This window comes from Chiroxiphia lanceolata, chromosome 2, assembly GCF_009829145.1.
Source record: "Chiroxiphia lanceolata isolate bChiLan1 chromosome 2, bChiLan1.pri, whole genome shotgun sequence".
NCBI lineage: Eukaryota > Metazoa > Chordata > Aves > Passeriformes > Pipridae > Chiroxiphia > Chiroxiphia lanceolata.
In genome coordinates, this window is record NC_045638.1 from 112166211 (window position 1) to 112187322 (window position 21112).

The 21112-nt window shown below is 37.3% G+C and overlaps 1 protein-coding gene and 1 long non-coding RNA gene across 7 annotated transcripts in view; one reads left to right on the plus strand and one right to left on the minus strand.

Moving 5' to 3' along the window:
• The window catches only part of EPHA6 (EPH receptor A6), a 455633-nt gene that overhangs the window by 405073 nt on the left and 29448 nt on the right, over nt 1-21112 (minus strand). For all 6 annotated transcript variants that reach the window (XR_004355102.1, XM_032678076.1, XM_032678079.1 and 3 more), the window contains exon 2: nt 17846-17910. Coding sequence is in view for 5 of the 6 variants with exons in the window: in XM_032678076.1 (XP_032533967.1) it covers nt 17846-17910 (65 nt within the window). In the remaining variant the exon portion in view is untranslated. The remainder of the gene's footprint in view (nt 1-17845; nt 17911-21112) is intronic.
• LOC116782047 lies at nt 808-20460 on the plus strand. Its single transcript, XR_004355103.1, has 3 exons — nt 808-965; nt 19476-19483; nt 20448-20460. It is a non-coding gene; the product is annotated as an uncharacterized LOC116782047 (long non-coding RNA).

Below are 21112 nucleotides of genomic sequence, written 5' to 3' on the forward strand. Positions count from 1 at the left end.
TAAAGTATCCTGTTGCAGGTCCCATCCAAGGTAAATGGAAAGTCAGATCCACAGATGCAGACTGCACTAGAAGAGACGTGTGAAGTTAAAGACACTGATTTTTTAACCTGCATAAACCCCCTGTTATGGTGTGCTTCCATCTCTGAACAAAAATCAGCAAGTCCCTTGTGCAAACCTACAGACGAAGCCAAATGCTGAGTGTGGTCCCAGGTGAGAGGATATTTAGTCCATAAACACAAGCCGAAATATTTGCACTTGCCAATTCCAGAGGCAGTTCACTGTAATATTTGCTTTTGTAATCATTGTCCTGCCTCCACTCTCATTGTACAGAATCACAGAATCAGCTGGGTTGGAAAAGACCTCTGAGATCATTGAGTCCAACCTGTGACCCGACCCACCTTGTCACCCAGACCATGCACTGATGCCACATCCAGGCTCTGCTTAAACACCTCCAGGGACGGGGACTCCACCACCTCCCTGGGCAGGCCCATTCCAATGACTGATCGCTCTCTCTGGAAAGAATTTCTTCTAATGTCCAACCTAAACCTCTCCAGGCACAGCTTAAGACTGTGGCCTCTTGTCCTACTGCTGGTTGTGTGGGAGAAGAACCTGACACCCACCTGGCTCCCCCCTCCTCTCAGGGAGTTGTAGAGAGTGAGGAGGTCTCCCCTGAGCCTCCTCTTCTCCAGGCTGAACAGCCCCAGCTCCCTCAGCCTCTCCTCATAGGACTTCTGCTCCAGACCCTTCCCCAGCTCCATTGCCCTTCTCTGCACCTGCTCCAGCCCCTCCATGTCCTCCCTGAACTGAGGGGCCCAGAGCTGGACACAGCACTCCAGGGATGGTCTCACCAATGCTCAGTACAGGGGAGGAATCACTTCCCTGCTCCTGCTACCATGCTGTTCCTGATCCAAGCCAGGAACCATTGGCCTTCTTGGCCACCTGGGCACATGCTGGCTCATGTTCAGGTAATTAATGCATCTAATGTAAACCTCCTCTATACACCAGCGCTTTGGAGATTTTTGCTTTTGCAGGGTTCTTAGGGTTTCACTCATTTTTGAGTCACACAATGTTCCTATCACCCAGGTCTGTGACTTTAACAGATACAAAAGATATGTAGCTGTTAACCTATGCATTTTTAGATCAAGGAGTTCCATCAGGTGTGCCAGATGCCATCTGCACTTATATCAATGTGTAGATATGAAAATACTCCACTTTCAGATTGTGGCCAGGCTCCCATTTCCTTCTGCATTCACCTGCAAGTGGTAAAATTCAGTTCCCTGTTTTCTTTCATAAGTGAAAAAAGAGCCAGGAAATCCATGAATGGTAAGAACTTTACATTTGCCTTTAATTTAAGGTCTCAAAATGTACTTTACTCTTTAAAAGGATTTTTAAAAATCTCAAATATCGTGTCAGTCAGCATTAGCTGTGGCATTATTTTAGACAAACTAAGGTTTTGAATAAAAGTATAATTCTTCTAGTGCCACCTCCCAAGGGTAATGAAAGGTAATCACAAATCACAAAAGATTATGAGTTTTACAGGGCTGTGTTTCCTTTTCAATATGAGCCACACACTATCTAAAAATTGTTGAATTCCACTTCCAAGGAATTCAGGTGGGATGTATTCAATGCAGAACTTCTTTTATGACACTGCCCGATGTTTTTTACATGTCCTGTGCCAAGAAATTACTGGAGTTATTTATCAGCATTCCTAAAATTTATACAAACCAGCTTTGATGTATGAGTGCAAATTAAGCAGATCCAAAATTAGGAATGAACATTTAACTCTTGCAATGAAGTGAAATTTGCAGAAGTCAAAACATAAGGGAAAAAGTAAAAAAAAAAAAATCTACACAAAAGTAACTGGAAACTGAATAAAACCACAGAATTGCATAGAAACAATTTTTCACTAATCTTCAGAAATTTTTTTGTGTGTGTTTGGTATCCTTGACCTTATTCTTAAACCACAATTTAGTAGCTTATCCATTTCATTTTCAGTAAAATCACAGAAAGGAGTGGTTTCAGCAAAGTATAATACATCTTAAAAAGTGGTTTAACACTTTACTGCACCTTGCTTTGACAAAAATTCAATTCTACATAACACCTAAAGCAGTCTTATTTAAAATTACAACTCTAAAAAAGGAACCAGAAATGTAACTTCAAATGCAACCATTTCTTTTAGCTAAAATTTAGAAGTTTTCAAAGCATTTCCTACTCGAGTTTAACACAAAATCTTAATAATATATTTTTCAAAATATTACAAGAACACAAATTTTAAAAATCCTGTTTAGGCAGCATATATAATTGAATATTTTAAAACTCTATGCAACCTGTGTAAAAGGGTTAAAGGTTGCCCACAATGAAAAAGTTTCAGTTCACAGAACTTTCAAATTCTAGGAAATTAAAAATATTAATATTATTAATATTAAATGTTTCTTGTGCCTCTCTCAAAAAATATCATCTCAGTTTAAATTTCTGTTGAGAAACTTTGCATCAGTGGGTGGCAAGTGAACAATGGTGAGCACAATAAGGTTGGGTTTTTTGCTTACTGGTAATTTGTTCACTAATATTTGATTTACTCTGTAAAGAGAAAATAAAAAGAGAAATATTGAAAAGAAAAAAAACCTTTTCAATGGGCAAGTGAATATTTTGTGGGGCTGAAGGCCAAATTAGCTTTGTAGGCTTCCTTCTCTGTATAACAAAGTGCAGTGTGTATATACAGAGAGATAGCACCATGTTTACAGTTACTGCTATTATCCTATTTTTGACATTTTGTTAAAAGCCTACAATTATTTACTCTGATTAAATGTTCCTGTGTCTAAATTTGTCTTCACTGAAGTTTTTTTCTTTTTTTTTTTTGTGACTAACCTGAACTCTGTGGACAAAAAACATATGTGATGAAATTTTAATACTATATACAACAGTGATAAAAGACATAAATATGATAGCAGTAAAAACCCATCTCAACACTCTATAAAGAGTCAAGCTTTACTCTTACACAAAATTTGTTTCATTGCTTGTGATTAATTTGATCTCCTAGTACCATATTTATTGTATATTCATAATTTTAAAATACATGCAGGAAGCAACATTACTCCAAGGGAGTCTAGAAATATAAAATTTAATAATCAGAGCTTATAAATGATCTCTAGCTCAGGCAACCAGGTTGTAGATTCATGATGATTCCCATGAGGAAGGATATTCAGATTAAAGCCCTTGCAGTAACTCTTACCCTGTTACCCTGGCTCTTCTGTAGCAGTAAGAAGGAAATCCTCAACCCTATAAACAATCCTCAGTATATAAACCAAAATAATTATGAAGAACAAACAATTTTCCCTCAGGAATTTCCTGTACTGACCCAAATGGAAAAAAAAAGTTTGATTAAGTTGTTTTCTTCTCCATCAGATGCTGATGGTATACTGTGGGTAAATCAGCTGCACTAGAGCAAAAGTCAAATTTCTCACAGCACTGCTACCTCAAATACATTACAGAGAATTACATTTTTTACCTGAGGTGGTTTGCTGCATGTTTGTCTTGACTTAGTATATTGCTTTTCTTTTTTTTCCCTTCAAGAAATCTGTAAAATTTAACAGAAAATCAGATTTCTTTTCTAATCGTTTTGTTGCATTTTATTTTTAAAGGCAAAGGGAAAAAATGTCACAGCAAAATAGCCTTGGAAATTTAAAGCTGAGTTAGGGCACTGAAGGGACAAATTCAAACACTGAGTTCTACTGAGCTGTACAAAGGGTGAAGAATATTTCAGAATGTGCTATGAGCTCAAAATAGGTAATTGTACAACTCAGTGGGCCAGATCTAAGCACGTGCAATCCTAGAGGAATGTCTATAAGTGCACCTCTCACATGTTCATACACACTCCTGACTCCATATATAAGACTCAAATGGCTGCACACATAGTAGAAATAACCAACTTTTGAGCTGACAGCTCATAACAGCAGCTGCTAAAATACTTCTGCTTTTGGGGAGGACTGAAAGTGGAAAACAGCATGTGTTTTTGCAAGTATTCTCTTAGGAATACTGTCCCTAAGGCTGTGTCTGAAATAATAAAGTGGATGGGCTTGGGCAGCAGGATTGAGCACATCAGGCAGGGAGTGCTTCCAGCATGGATGAGGCCTGTAGTGAGCTAATGGTTATTAAACTCAAAGCCAACATCTGGAGTTTTTTCTGATTGCTTGCATATGTATTCTGACACAAAATGGATATACCAGACCAATTCTTCACAGAATTTAACACCATTTTTAATATTAAGCACACCAAAAGAAATACATATAAAGATCGACACGTTAAAGTGGGTTTGTAAGTAAAGAGCTAAATTTTCAAGCACTTCTATTACACAAATAACGATCGAGAGACATAAAAATAGGGTGTCAAAGAACAAATCTCATTAGTTTCTGGATTTATAGGCTGAAACCTGCTCATTCCCTAGACAGACATTCAGATTAGAGCAAGTATTTCAAATGGCTTTTTTGGAGACACCCATCTTCAAAGCCAGGGCACAGATCCTGCTTTATTTAATAGCACAGACATAAATTCATTAGCTGTGCATGAAGTACCTGTTTGGAATTTACATGTAGACATCTCATTTGCTTTTAAGTGGTTTGAAAATATTAATTTGTTCTCGCTGCACAATGCAATTTGTTACAGAGACCTCAGAGCTTTCTCTTCTGGGACTGGTATATTCACAGAAGCAATGCTGTGCAAGAACAGGAGAGTTTCTGATAGCTCTCAAGTTTAGGTTTTTGCTCCCTGGCTAACAAAGTCCACCCTTACAGAGTGCCTGTTGGTGTAGATTTAGTAATTCCCACCCGTGATTTTACCCAAAGAAATTCTAATGTTTGAATTTCAATGAGGGAGAGAATAAAACATATGGAATTTCATTCCTTTTCATTCATTTTCCTTAATGGATAAAAAGTTTAGTATGGGCCATGGGCCTTCTATTTACAGGGCAGAAGGCTTGAAGTAAAATGACTTTTGGGCAGTAAAAACAGAGGAAAAGAAACTGAAACAAGAACAGAAAAAGCAAGAAAAATCTTGATGCAACCACATGGGCAGCAAAAGCAATTGCCCTTAGTTATTTTGTCATGGAATGAAAAGCTAAAGCTAATCCCCTTAGCTTCCCATGTGAAAATGGAATCCAAAACTAATCCTTTTACAGTAGCTGTACAACATAAAATGGGGTGTTTAAACAAATCCCCTTAATCATCATGGTAAGAATCAGGGAGCTAAAGTCAATCCCTTTAGTAACCTACATGCAAAAGGGAACCAAAGCAATCTCCTTAGTTATGCTGGTGTTAATAATGAACTTGATCAAACTTTTAAACTCTTTTGATATAAAATTATTAGCAGCATTCTCCTGACCCAACATGAGTATGCAGTAAAATCTGTGGTACAGTAAGCTGAGCATTACTACCCACATTTTATGGTATAAATTACATACCTAATGCTCATTACATGACCTACTAGTTGTAAGCACAGAGCAAGAGTATCTATGAATCCATTAGTTGAGAGGAAAACAAAATCAGGAGTATTCCCTATATTCAGTATGGAAAGCTGATGAAAGTACTAACAGAAATGTAGAGAAATCACTGAACAAGGTCATGTTGAGCATATCATCACATTATTAGCTGCTATGTCTGTTAATTAAACTTTCTTTTATTTATATTACTTGCTCTAAAATATGTCCAGTTTTTAACACTACTAGACAATCTACAAGAAACATTAATAGACTTCTTAAAAGAACTGTTGCTAGTTGAATTCATATGTATTTGTTCCATTTAGTGACAGACTTCATTGGTTTCATTTTCTAAACAGATGTAGTCTGCAGGACTCTTCCCCAACATTAAAATATCCAGAGGCACCTTGTCTCATTGTCTCCACTAGAAAACTTGGTTGTCTCTAAAAAATCCCACAGGATCATCAAGCCTCCAGAAACACTAACTGAAGTCTCAGATTACCAAGTGAGACCATCCATTTCTGTTAATTTTAAAATTATATTCTTTTCTTACCAGAAAAACAAAAAGTCAGCTACAACACCTGCATTCTTCAAATGTGGTTCTACATCTCAACAACAGTTGCGATCTTTCCATTTATTTCTGCAAGTCATGTATTATGTTTGAAAGTCCTAGGAGAGGATTCTTTTGATTAAATACGAGAGCAGAGGATTATCCTCTTCAATCTGAAATGCAGTTATAAATTATTATTCATAAATGCCTGGATTTTGTTTTATTTTGTTCTCCCCAGAATTGTGAATATTAAAAATAATTGTTTCCTTAGCAGCAGCCAATCATACATACAAACTATCTATTTTCCACCTCTCTACTCACTTGGATCCCTTTGCAGGGAAAGCACAATAAATCACCTGTGAAAACGGATGTGTGAAGTGTCTCATCTTAAATCTGAAGTTTACAATTCTCTATAGTTTGGAGTAGCAATTGCTGCACACTTTAAATGTTAACTGTTCTTCAGAGAAGAGTTTTCAAGCTCAAACCTTGTACTGCAAGTTTGTAGACAGATCTGTACTGGCAGAGAGGGTAAAGCAGAGAAGAATTTCTTTGACACCACACTTTCAGTCCAACTGGAGAGTTGTTTTTTTTAATACTTTCAGGCTTAATTTTATACTCCAACATACATATGAGGGTCAGGATCTCATCTCAGCCCTGAGTTCATGGAAGGCTCAAGTAGGATCACTGCAAAACAGCAAGAAGGAGGAGGTTGCACAATCCAACACTACTCCTCCTCCCTGGCCATCTATTGCAAGAGTCATACCCCGTATGTCTACCTAAGTTTCCAGCAGGAACCCATGGACAGGGAAGGACAGGTCACTGAGGAAGCTGGTAAAACAGGGACCTTTCCACAGAAGATGAAATACAAACAAATGGAGAAAGTAAAAGCAGGGCAAAATCTCTGTCTCTGCCTACGAGGAAGAAAACCGAAAGTATTAAGTCCTTGAAGACTGCAATGAACAGGATGGTTGCAGACAATGTTTGTTAAATGGTACAGATAAAATCCTTGTTCCATTCTTTCTCAAAAAGAAATGGAAAGGTCTGTCTCAACACCACAAAGGGTAAAATTCTGAGCAATAGAGCAGGATTTAATTCTGCCCCAAACTGAGTGACAGTTCCAGTGGAGCAGAAAAACTACTAGTACACTGTCTTTTCATCCCTGCAGCTGTTCAAACTCTTGGTACCCATATGCATCCTATAATCCCATCATTTAAAGCACCATCAGAACATAAATGATTTGCTGCAATTTGCAAAGGGGTCTTTGCTACTTTAAAAATTCGTTCAATGTATTTAAATATCTGTAAAATGCTGAAAGGTAAAGTTGGGATGGTGTTGTTTTGGGGTTTTTAGCTTTCCGTTCTGATAAGTCTAAGTAAAGGCTTCCAATATAAGGTCGGGCTACTGCAAATCCTTAAGAACCTATTTGTTCTTTCATTTTTCATCATACATAAGAGATCTACTTTTAGAAAAGAAATTATTCCTGTAACTAAAAATGATATTAAGAAAGCAGAAGTTTGGTAGAGTTTCTCTTAATTCTGAACACAGTATATGAATAAAAAGCAACAACTGGTCATGAGATAGTGAAGCATCTTTTGGTGCTGCCACTTTTACCTTTCTCTTGGAAAAAAATTAAATTATGGCTTTTGAACAATCCAAAGAGATTTCTTTTCAGAATACCTAGATATTTTTCATCTGCTTTAGCATTTATGAGACCATTTCCTAACCAGACAGGAATTTCAAGGGGTATTTCCCAGAAGTACAATATTAGTTCTTAATTCTCTGAAAATATAGTGGTTCAGATAAAGAAATGCTCAGTATGCACCTGGTATTTACATAAATATTGCTTTTCTTCCACTTTGCTTTGTCCTTTCTTTTCCTTCTATTTGTACTGAAGGCAACACTCAGTTTGGCATTCCTTCTGGCTCCATATGTGTGCAAAATGAAGGCTGAATTGTATCAGAAAATTAGATTTAATTGGGAATGTGTATGAGTGAGTTTTTTTGATTTCAGAGTATTTACATGCTGACAAGAACCATAAAAATTCTATATACTACACTGCTGAGAATACACCCACGGAACTTGAATGAATCATTCTTCCTTCTTTAACCCAGTATATCTTCCTTCTCAAAATACAATTCTTTTTCTACAGAAAAAAAGGCAAGAATGTGTTAATTTTCACTAAATTATTTTCTTTTCATTTTTTTTTTTTTACTACCCTTTTTGGTAAGCCAAGATATTGTAAACTTCTGGATACAAACTGTGAATGTGCAACCAAGAGGACCTGAAAGCTGTTTTTTACACTGAGACATAGGTGCACACCCCATGGATGGTACTCTTACTTATTTTAATTTCTAACCAGTGTGTTCCTGAAAAAAACAATACAGAACTTAGCATTTTGTTGGACTGCACAACAAAAAAAGTTAATGTTTACTCTGTTCCACTAGTTTTAATATTTCTCACATCTAAAATGAGAAACAAAGCAAATATAAACACTGCTACTCTTTGCTACATCATATACAACATACATTGAAAAATAATCAATTTTCTGTGTGCATTATAATTAAGGTATATGTAATATACAAGATACACAGGAAAAAGAAGGTTGGTATTTTAAATATTGCTTCTCTTCATAAGGAAGTAAAGAGTATCTGGTGAGGAGGAAATCAGGGAAGTTGATCTTGGTCAAGAAAAGCCCGACTCATTAAGGGTCATAAATTAAGTTGATACACTGGAATTTCATCAGTGTGGCTTCAACATGGATTTTACCCCCACTGGTATGTTTTAAGTTAAATCTTTGAATAGCCAGGGAGTTCCCAGCTCAACAACCTAGTGAGAGGTCATCCTACTACAAATCCAGGGAAAAAATGCTTCTGCTTCAGAGATAGTTCCAGTTACATAGAAGAAATTTTGCCTTTATTATGTATACAATACCATTTAAATTAAACAGGAATGGAAACAGAATGTTAAAAGTGTATGCAACATTACTAACACAAACTTCAGATTTACCACTTAATACACTAAACCCAACAAATTTCATTTAGTTCAGCAGTTTAGAGACTACTTTTAGTGCCTTCCTATTACTGATTACTGTGTAAGTCTAGAGCTTATGATCCTCCTTCATTATACCTGCTTTTCTGCAAGTGGTTTGTGGAGGGCTTTTTTTTGGTGTTGTTTTTAATTTACAGAAAATGATATGTCATTGTTTAGACCATGAATGGTTTAGATCTGTGAACACACAGTGGAGAGCACAAATGGGCCCAAATATCCAAATAAGAACATGACAGTGTATTTTGCCACTAACAATCCTCTGTGGAATCTGTAATTAGGTTTTTCACACAAATATAATTAGGATACTGCCCAAATGTATGTACAAAAAAAAATGAGTGTGCCTTGCACATTTTGGGAATTTAACTATTTCTGATGGATCATTCTCCCATAAGTCTGCGCCCATCCAATAGATTTTCAAATTCCCAGCACAGCCACAACTAATTCTGTGGCTCCAGGCTTTTCAGGTTGCAAATTAAGATTTTTGCTGTTCTACCGGGAAATACAGGCCAAAAAAAATTTCAGGCACGCACCAATTTACCTAGACATTGACAGTTACTGGGATGTAGAGTTTTCAAGAAAACCTTTTATATTCCAAGAGATGCTCTGAAAAGGAACATGGACACTCAATTCCCACAGGCAAGTCATCTCATATTAGCAGCAGCAACTCATCTAAAAAAGCTTTCCTAGACATTTAACAAGATCTTGGATATGTCTAATTGTTTAACCCCTGCAGATGGAAATTAATCTCAGAAAATCCTACCCCTCAGCTTACCTTTTTCCTGAAATAACACCTTGACTGTCAAAAAGGATTTTAAATATGGCATTGCAGAGGATGGTGTCTGATTATGCCCAAATTACAGCCCAAATATGTGACTTCCAATATTTTTCTTCATGTCATCTCTGTAAATTCCCCATATTGTGTGAAAATCTGATTAGTTCCCTTCCTGTTCCTTCATCCCTGTTAAATGTTCTGACAGATAAATCCCTCCCTCCTATTAACTCGTTATTAAAACCACAGCCTCTGTGACACGTCTGAAATCCTGCTGGTGAGCTTTCATGGCTGTAAGTACATAGTTTTTACAGCTGAACTGCTGTAATAGAAAGAACTTAAGACTTTTGGATGCTTTTTTTCCTCGAGAAATGACCCCAGTTCTTAGAACCTTGCTTCTGGGTACTTCTCCCAGGAAACAGTGACAGGATGACAGAAAATAGCATAAAGACGTGCCTGGGGAGATCTAGATTTGATATTAAGATTATTTTTTTTCTTTTTCCACAGAAAAGGTTATCAAACATTGGAACAGGCTGTCCAGGGATGTAGTTGAGTCTCCAACCCTGGAGATATTGGACAAGGCTTGGGGTGGACTTGGCAGTGTTAGGTTTGTGTTTGGACTCAGTGATGTGAAAGGTCTTTTCCAATCAGATTGATTCTATAATTTATTTGGAAGAAAAGTGAAATCCTGCCAGATAGAAGTGTTTTTCTTGTGTTGCCATTTTTTCCTGTTGACTTTCACACAACTTTAATTTCAATTCCGTTTACTGTGTCTGTCTGGTATAGAGTTAATATTCTTCCCAGCTGCCCATATGATTCCCTATTTATACTGGCAACCAAAACCAGTGCTGAAAACACAGCATGGTGATGGTGCTGGCACAGCATCAAGGCCTTCTCTGTTTCTCACTTTGGCCTCTCTAGGGCAGGGGATGGGAGGGGGCACAGACTGACCAAAGGGATATTCCATATAATTTCATGCTCAGCAATCGGCTGGGAACAGTGGACGTGGTAGTTCTTCCAAAGTAGCCTCAGCTTGGAGACTGCATGGCTTGAGGTGGGGAGTGGTGAGGAAGTGGCTTTGAATCTTTTACACACCCCTCCTTACTAGGACTGTCTTTATCTTGCCCCACAGGCTTTTACCCTTCTGATTTTCTCCCCATTCCATGGGGTGGGAGTAGCAAGTGCCTGGGCAGTGGCTGAGGCCAACCCTCCACATGATGCCATGTTCAGAAGAAGAGGATGTCTTTGTACCACGATGCCTTGGTCACTGAGCCAAAGAGCAGCCCAGGGACTGAGAAATGCAATTAGACTTCTTAATTCTGGTTTTAAATACCCTCAGGTATCTTATTCACCCAACAAATTGTGACCTTAAGCTATATTTATAAAGACACCTTCTGAGATATAACTTAAAAGACAAAGGTGAAGATGGATTCAGCTACACTGAAAGAAACATTTTCAGGAAAACCTCAGTATCACCTGTGCTCAACAGCACCAAGCCATTCAAAACTCTGTTACCATAAACTACAGGAACATCTTCTAATCAGCTAAGAAGCAGCTAAAAAAATGAATTGTTGACTGATGCATTTACTGTAAAACCATTATTTTAACAGAAAGGGTAAAATAATCAGTCTGGTAGGGGAAAAAAAAAATCAGTACTTTGACAAGATCAGTCAAAAAATTCATAACAGGAAAAATCATAACACTGTATATTAGTGAGAGTTATTAAAAAATTTAAAAGATCCCCCAAAGCAAAAGATATTCAAACCAGGATCACTTCCATAGATAAATCAACAGGAAAATTACCAATTGACAAGGAAACTGTTCAAATAACTGAAGGAACTAAGATTAAAGTAGTTTCATCACTCACACAGCTGTCAAATAATTTAGAGAACTTCTAGTAGGTTCTTTACTGCTCGGGCTGTACATTTTGCCCACTATGACAAGTCAAGGTAGCTTGTACAAGTCTCTTCCACATTTAAATTTCTCACAGCTTTGAGTCACCTTGCCCTTCTTCTATACTGATTTTTTGAGTTTGTGAAGCGGCTACACACATGTTAAAATTTAGACTAACGTTAAAGGCAGAATACTTTTTCATGATGAATTTTTTTCTTCAAATAGGAACATTTTATTCCAAATTATGAGCTGCAAAATAGATTCAATTCATGCAAAATAGAGCATTCTCAGCATTAAGTCAGCATGTTTATGGTAACCCTTGAAAGCAGCCTTGAGGAGAAAGACTTGGAGTGAACATGACCTGGCCACGTGCACTGCCAGCCCAGAAGGCCAAGAACACCCTGGGCTGCATCAAAAGAAGCCTGGCCTGCAGGGAGAGGAGGGGATTATCCTCCTCTGCTCCGCTCTCCTGACACCACACCTGGAATGCTGCATCCAGCTCTGGGGTCCCCAGCATAACAAGGACATGGATCTGTTGGAGCAAGGCCAGGGGAGCCCAGGAAGATGATCACAGGGCTCGATTTTCCAGTAAAAATGCAAGGAAAGGTTAAACTGGAGCTGTGCTACAGAGAGATTTGGGAAGAACTTGGTGTTCCTCACCTATCCACCCTCTCCCCCACCCAATTCTCTCAGCCTTTCCTCACAGCAGAGGTGTTCCAGTCCCCTAATCCATTTGGGGACCTCCTCTGGACTTGTTCCAACAGGTCAATGTCCTACCTGTGTGTACCTTTATGGACCTGAAAATAGGTGCTCTAACTTCAACTAGGATAGGCTATATAATATATATATATATATTAATATATATAAAAATTATCCTAGGATATAAAATATCCTAGGATGGGATATTTTTAAAAAACTGTGTTTGAAGGTTTCAGGATGGAAGGTGGAAAACCTCTTCTCCTCATGATAGCCTGTTCTTGCAATGTTCCTTCTCGATTGTTTTCCCCCCAAAATACAACACCCCAATCATTAAGGGAAATGTGATGCACCTTCCATACCTAAAGGGGGCCTACAGGGAAGATGGAGAGGACTTTTTAGAAGGACATAGAGTAATAGGATGAGGGGTAATGGCTTTAAACTGAAAGAGAGTAGGTTTAGATTAGATATCCCTCACCTCGTGGTGGGGGGAGGTCCTGGCACAGGTTGCCCAGAGAAGCTGTGGCTGCCCCATCCCTGGAAGAGCTCAAGGCCAGGTTGAATAAGGCTTTGAGCAACCTGGGATAGTGGCATCCCAGGCCATGGCAGGGGGGTTGGAACTAGACAATCTCTGAGCTGTGTTCCCACCCAAACCAATCTATAATTTGTCAGGGCTAGAGAGGCCCTTATGACAATAATCTCCAAACCAAAGCTCACGAACCAACTTTGCTCATAAAACCGTGTTCAATTGCTTAACGCAATGGGACATAAATCATAATTTTTTAAAGAGTTAGATGGAAGACAGAAGGAAAAAATCTCAAAAACGGGAGTTGTCCAAGGTATGTAATTTTATTAGTATTACTGCTAATGGGTAAATGGAGGTTGCAGACCACTACATTTCAGGGTTTTTTCCTTTCTTCCCTAATTTTCAAAACCTTGTTCACTGCATAAAATGTGCTTAACCTCCTAGAAAAAAACCCTGCCCTTCTAGCAATTAGAGAAGCACAGGCTAAAAAAAAAAAATATAACTGTGTCCCCAAGGTCAGCAAAGTGACTTTGGTTGGAATTTGGATAATGGTTCACATGCACTTCACTGGAGTCATATTCACATCCTCTTGTGAAATATATGAAGTTGTGCCTTCCCATTTTTTGTACCAATCAAAAAAATGCCTGCTCTGCATTTTCAAGGTTATGGAGTGACAGTTCGTTGAGTAAAGATCTCCTTTCATTCCATAGTGCATGCTTCTCATAAATCAATCAGTCATTTTGAACCATAGCCCAAAGAACAGAGGAAGTATCAAATGTGTCCATTATTAAAGTAGAAATTTTAGACATCCCATCACTGAGAATCTAAATTGGAACTCAATCAACAAAAGTTGATGCTATTGACCTCAAAGATATTAATGTTTTATGCTGCATTTTTGTAGCTCTAAGCACTAAATTTATTACCTGCTCAAAATGCAAGCAAAAAAATTCTGACAGGCAAATAAAGAAAACACAGTTGTAAGAAAAACTATTGTATTCTCATGCTCCAGGAAGGTAACACAAATAATTTGGAAGAAAATTAAAAAAAAAAATCACATATTATGTTACTGAGAAATGGATAACACTGTTGTGCCTGACTCATCTTTGCAGCTAAATGATTTGCATACAAATGCCACACACAAACTACTATGTTGTATCTTTACTTCCTTGAGTAGCTGCCTCTAGAGGTTACCAAAACTGCTGAAAGCTTACAGAAATTATGTTATAAATCTACTATAAATAAAAACTTGGGAGGTGAAGGTTAAAGTTCTGCAAGTTCCAAAGAATACCTCCTGATTTTTCCTCCTACTTCACCCCAGCCTGTAAATTTAAAATCTCTGAGGCTTACTCAATATTACCCAAATCCCAAGTATTATTATTTCAATTGCTCTTTAATTTAATGGAAACATTCTTGGTGACTGAGTATGGCAGCAAATTAATGAGTTTTGTTAGTGTCAAAATCTCAATAAAATCTCTCATCCCATCCTCCTAACTCAAAAATATCCATCAGCCATAACTGTATGTTAAGGACATTTTTCTTACCCAACACACACATACACTTACAAAACCTCAAGCTTGATTAAAGTAACAAGCTTTGCACAGTATCTGAACAAAAATCTCCATCAAAACCACAAACCATTCAAAATCTGTCACTCTCCTCCAGGAAATAAGAAAATGCTGATGTGCCCATCGTGGAACAAAACAGGTTCTTATTTCTGCAGTGCTAATTTCAATCACACCAAATTCTACCATATTCAGAGTTATATTAGGGCAGATTAGTAATTCAGACTAGAAAGCACTGTGGACATAAACAGACTCTCTGATGGTTGTGCAAGATTTAGAAATGTAATGTTTAGTAATGTTCATTACTAAATCAGTAAGTCTAACAGGAGCTATTAACCTACCCCAAAAGCACTGTTTTACCTTCCATTTTAAAAAGAATCAAGTAATAATTAACATGAACACTAGTCTTTTGTTCAGAGAGTGCATATAAGAAACATGAAGAAGCACACAAATGTCATATTCAGTTCATTACATGAGCACTTGTAAACTCAATTTTCTTCTTAATTTGTGGAAGGTACAGGATCCTAAAATCAATACAAACAGTTTAGAAATACATTACAATGTAATTTTTAACTTCAGTATCTTTAATATTTTATTAGATAAAGTAATTAAAGTTTTGTGTTTTAATAGCTTTGTGCATTTCAGTATGTTCAAATATCTATACCAAAATGTACCTTTGGTATATTTTAATGAAGTTTGTCAGAATGACGCTAAATCTGAAAAATCAGCAAACACAGATTTTAACCAGCAGTTCAACATAATTCTCAGTGAGCAAAAGAAATAACTAATTTCATAATTGACTCCACTATTTATTTTGGGGTTTATTTAGCTTTTTCACTCTTTTAGGCACCAATGCCACCAGGTCCTACAGCTCACAGCAGCCTGTCCTGGAATGTTGACTTTCATTCCACTGTAAGAAATCGAGGACCTTGTTTGTCTGCATATCCAGTCACCTTCTGCTGCTTGTGACAATGTCTTACAGCTTCTTAAATGGATTGTTCTTCTCCAAGTCATGTATTCTCATCTCTACAACTTCCCAAAAAGTTTGTTCAAAAACTTCGCTGTTGCGGTGCACATGAATCTTTATCCCATTTATGGACTAGAATAATTTATCAACAGCTTGGACATATTTTTTGCCCGAGTTAACAGGTCACACATGCTTTTATTAACTCTCTCTCCAAACTTAATTAATCCAGTTTCTCTCATTTTTACCTCTTCTGCCTATTTTATATCCCAGGAAGCCTTTTTCAGTATGTTTTCTTCATGTTGGAAAGCCCAGAGAGTGCTGGTGAATGAAGTTACATCCAGCTGGTGGGCCCTGGGGATCATCCCCCTTAGCACTGGTGAGGCCACACCTCAAATCCTGTGTTAATTTTTGGCTCCTCACTCCAAGAAAGACATTGAGGTGCTAGAGTGTGTCCATAGAAGGGCGATGAAGCTGCGGAAGGGACTGGAACCCAGGTCTGATGAGGAGCAGCTGGGGGAGCTGGAGGTGTTTATCCTGGACAAGAGGAGGCTCAGGGTGACCTCCTCACTCTACAGCTCCCTGACAGGAGGGGGGCCAGGTGGGAGTCAGGCTCTTCTCCCAGGGAACAAGTGACAGGATGAGAAGAAATGGCCTCCAGCTGTTCCAGGGGAGGTTTAGATTGGATATTAGACAAAATTTCTCCACCAAAAGGATAGTCAGGAATTGGAACAGGCTGCCCAGGGAAGTGGTGGAGTCACCACCCCTGGAGGTGTTTAAAACGTGTAAATGTGGCACTTAGGGACATGGTTTAGTGGTGGGTTATGGTTGGACTCGATGATAGAGGTCTTTTCCAACCTAAATGATTCTATGACTTTATGCTACAAATCACTCTTCTCACCCATATTTACTTGTTTGGTTTTTAAAAACCACTTTGTGCATATTTGGGAAATTCTCTAATGATTGAATCCCAACTCCTGATTCCAATGTAAACTCCTTGTATTCTAGTAGCTGCCAATTCTCAAAACACAGCAAAGGTCCTAACACACCCAAAACCTCAATATGCTACAAAACTAATGGTTAATGTATGTATGACCAACCAATATATGTTGTAATAGCTATGTTTTAAATCATCTTTTTTGTGCTTGTATACTACGGTTATTGCTGCTGAAGTACCTAAAGCTTTTAAGAATGTACAGAATAACTGAAATTATATCTTGTGTACTTTCCAAATGCCAGCCTTCCTGAACCCCCCAAAATTCCTCATTGTGGTATGTGACAGTATCTGATTTTTGAAAGCAAAAATTCCTCTCTGCATTTTGTCATTGTAGTGTATGAAAATATTTGCTTTTTCTGGGATTTTTGAAGGAAATAAAACTTCAGAATTATAACTCAGACTGTGTGAGTCTGCATACAAAATGTAAAACACAGAAATATCTGTAAGAGACAGAAAAATGTCTAAGAAGGTAAAGAACTGGAGAACTCTGAAAAAGGGTAATCCAAAAAGTTGGAAACAGGCTGAAATTAAGAAATGTCACATTGCTTGAAATCCCTGAGGGGAGAGACACAGAAGGCATTTTATAAAAATGGATTATTAAGGTGCTGAGGATAGACAATTTCTACTTCCTTCTGGAACAAATCACAGAAAATAAAATGACTGAAAATGAAACAAGATGTTTCACTCAGAAAAACAGTATTTTCTGAGCTCATGTCAGAGAAGCAAATAATTATATGCCTCATGTACAAAAATCAAGAGATAATGCAAACTAATTTAAAAATAGTGATATACAGTATGCGCAGTGCAAACTGTACTGACAATAAAGTGAAATGTAAGCCATTAAACTGGAATAGCAAACTTTAAACCAGAATGGCCAGTGCAGAAAAAAACCCCAACAACCTATTAAATATTTCTCTTGATGTTTAAACTGGCTTCATGACATTAACATACTTCTAATGTTTTTTCTGATTTAGCTAATGTGATACCATTTTAGCAGATACTGAAGTCCATATTAATTATGACTTAAATCATTAGGTTTTTCTCCCAATTTAATAAAACTGAAAATTATTTTTCCTTTTAGTTCTCAAAAAATGTAGTCATAACACGTTCCTCCAGCGCAGGAATTTTTGATATGAAGCTTTACGATATGTAACAGTCAGAATTGGATTTAAAGCAAGATAAATTCTTAGGAAAGTAAGAGAAGGGCATAATAATGTATACTCATGTAATTTTTGCATATTCACACTCACAACCCTGAGAACAACTTAAATCTTTCTGACAAATCTGTGTTGCAAGAATATCCACACAGGTATCAAAGCCACTCACTTCCAGAGTGTCAGAATGCCTCCAAAAACCAAACTGGTGAGACTTACCCCATTCAAAGGGAACGTTTTCCACCCCAGTTCTCCAAGAGCAGCTGTGGTATCAAGTAACACAACTGAAAATGGAAAAAGAAATGGTGTGTTTGTGGTATTGCTTGGATAAGACAAACACAATTATTAGACATAGTAAATTATTAAATCCCCATAGACTGAATTTGCCATATTAACCAGGTACATTTCGGCTTTCATGGCTTGCATTTCATTACCTACTAAATTTCTCAACACATATACCTGGAAAAAATCCCACATCCTAAATCTTTTGCAGAAATCATTGTCAAATCACAACACACTACTGATATTTAACCATTAGAAGGTGTCTGCATAAACATGCTCATTTCTGCAAACCCCTGCCTGGGAATCTAGAAGTTCTGCACATGGACTTAAGCATTAAAGCTAAAAATAAAGATACACAGAGTTTCAAAATTAAGATTTTTTTTTTTTTAAACAGCCATAAACTTCAGAGAAATAAAGTTATACAATATACAAGTTGTGTAACTCGGAACACAGAAAGACAAGCAACTTCAGTTTCTATTTTAGCTGGAATATCAGTGTTGAAAGCTGCTACAATATTTTGCATCAGTTCTGTAATATTTATTTTGACATAAGAGAATGTGCATTATTGTATTTATACACTAAAATGTTTCTGAATTATTTTAATATGTTAAATTACATTAGTGAATGGAAGAGAAAAATGAAGCTAATGATTAACAAAATATGCAGCACGTGAGACATTCTACCCACATGTACTACTGCCCTCTAATGGAATTGTTTCATCCAACCCTCTATTTCATAAAGCTAAATTACAATTTAAACAAAATTAAGTATTGCATAGGGCAGTTTACTTTATTTATCACATTGGTGTGTTTTGAACACTCTCTTCCTTCTCACAGCCCACAAACTCCAGTTCTACTGGTTAAATGATGGAGAAAAAAATGAAGCTGTATGTTTGGAACATGACTACTCTATGCATACATTTGTGGGTTTTATATTGTTGTGCACTATCTTCCACCTCTTATCTGTCCAAATAATCAAAGTACAGCTGCCTGTAATGTGTTTCTTTAACATGGTTCAGCAGCAGCAGCAGCCAGGTCATGCTTTCTTGCCCTATGGAAAAGGCACCCTGGCATGGACATGGAACTTTCCAGCTCATTAGAGGAACCTCGACCCAGCATCTTCCTTTCTCTTTTGTATCAGTGACAATTAAAGTTCCTCTTCATTTCAATGTATGTTGACTTTTAACCTGAAGCAGAAGTTTGCTGTCTCATCAGCAGACTTATAAGCAACCAAGGAGCTCAGCATTAACCAAATAAAAGTTTAATGATTTGTTTGAAGAAACTAATGACATTTAAAAATGGTATTCCACAAAGGGGGAGTATTCTGCCCTCCACTTCACCACGTCATCACTTTATGAAGCTTTGGGAATAATTTGAGGATAAATTAACCATTTTTTTTACAATCCCTGTTCTACTTCCAAAAAAATGGGATCACTATCACCACTGAGACTTGCTGGCTTCTGCTTACTTAAAAAGCTGATTTACAGCACTCACATCCTATTTGTGTCGGGAGACTCTTGTTAAAGAATCAAGAAAAGCGTCTTCCCATTTGACACGTGATGCAGCAGTTTCCTGTGTAAAGTACTGGGAATCTGTTGGCTCCAAAAAAATTAAGATACTGGGTTTAGATATTTCCTTTCCATAGAGAAGACCAAATGCTCAGCTGGTTTCTGGGAATATTTAAGTTCATTTTATGTGTTTGTTTTCTTCATCTCTCCTCCACTTCTCTCTCCACCCAAAAAACATAAACTATTTGTTATACACTTTGTTTTCAGCTGAGTTTCAAGTTATATCTTCCTCCTTATCAAGTGCTATTCTGATGATAATTCTTTAATATTGGATTAAACAAATAATCAAATTAAATACACTATATGTTACAGCCAAACCTGTGGATCTGAAGGCAGAAACAAATTCTTTCTACAAACAGCATCAGGGTTTAAAGTATCATTTCAGTTTTGCAATTTTTGTGGTAGCAGGACCAAAGTTTAATAAATATTGCCCAGGTATTCAAAAGTAATACTTCCATGGAACAAGCCCTAAAACACAGGAAGGAAAACTAATTCATTTCTTCAATGGAGCCTGAATTAATTCCTTGCCTGAATTAATCAAGTACTACTTGAAAACTTAAAGCTATACGTTAAAAAAATTAAGAACTAGAGTAAATTCATCACTGAAAGTATATTAAGTTTAGATTTAGTTGAACCATGATCTAATATTTCTTATACATATTTATAAATGATCCCCAACAAATAATTAAATTTTGTTAAAATACAGTTTTTGATGCATTTTACATACTAAGCCTCTTGAATGCTCATATAAGTTCACTTATAGCTCTGAAAAACCTCAAACTGGAGAATTCAAATAACCAAACAACTCCCAATCAGGATTAAACTGGCATCACCTTCAGAGTCCCAAATGAAAATTGTAAAATTTAAGAGACTGTCTTTGCAACAGTACTTGTATTACAAGGTGCTAAAAAGTTATCAATCAAAAACATGTAAGTACTGGCACATCAAGTAAATATTATGTTTATGCCACAGAAATCCAAACTCCAGTAAAGCTGTGAAATCAACAGGGCCTGACATAGAAATGAGGACATGGATAGAGTAATAAAACCCTCACACAGCTGAGTGATTTGGAGATGTCTGCATGATAGACTTCAGTGTGGGGCAGAGGTACCCAAGCTCTCTCGAAATGAGGTAATTAAGAAGCAGTCTATCCCCAGCAGCACAGACCTGATGGCAGACAAAGCTGCGCTGCCAAAAAGCTTCTGTGAGCTGCAACTCGCAGAAAATTCCGGCTGCCAAAGAGATCCAGACTAAGAGGAATGTATGCACCTGAATTACAGGCAGGGATGAGCTTCCCCTCTGAGTGCAGGAGAGCAGAAGTTTCAAAAGAACTGGAAATCTGCATGCAAAGAGATTAAAAGGACATGGTGGATGATGCTCAAAGCGAGGAAATCCCTAAAAAGTTAATGGAACCAGGAAGGCATATTTACTGACCCTTGTCCCTGTATTACCTTCTTTATAATTTTATTTAATGGATTCTAATGAATTCACCCCTTGCTGAGTTGGAAGAGACTCACGAAGATCATCCAGTCCAACTCTCTAGTGAATGGCCCATAAGGGGAATGATCCCACAACCTTGACATTATCAGCACCATGCTCTAACCAACTGAGCTAATTGTTTTTATAGACCATAAAAG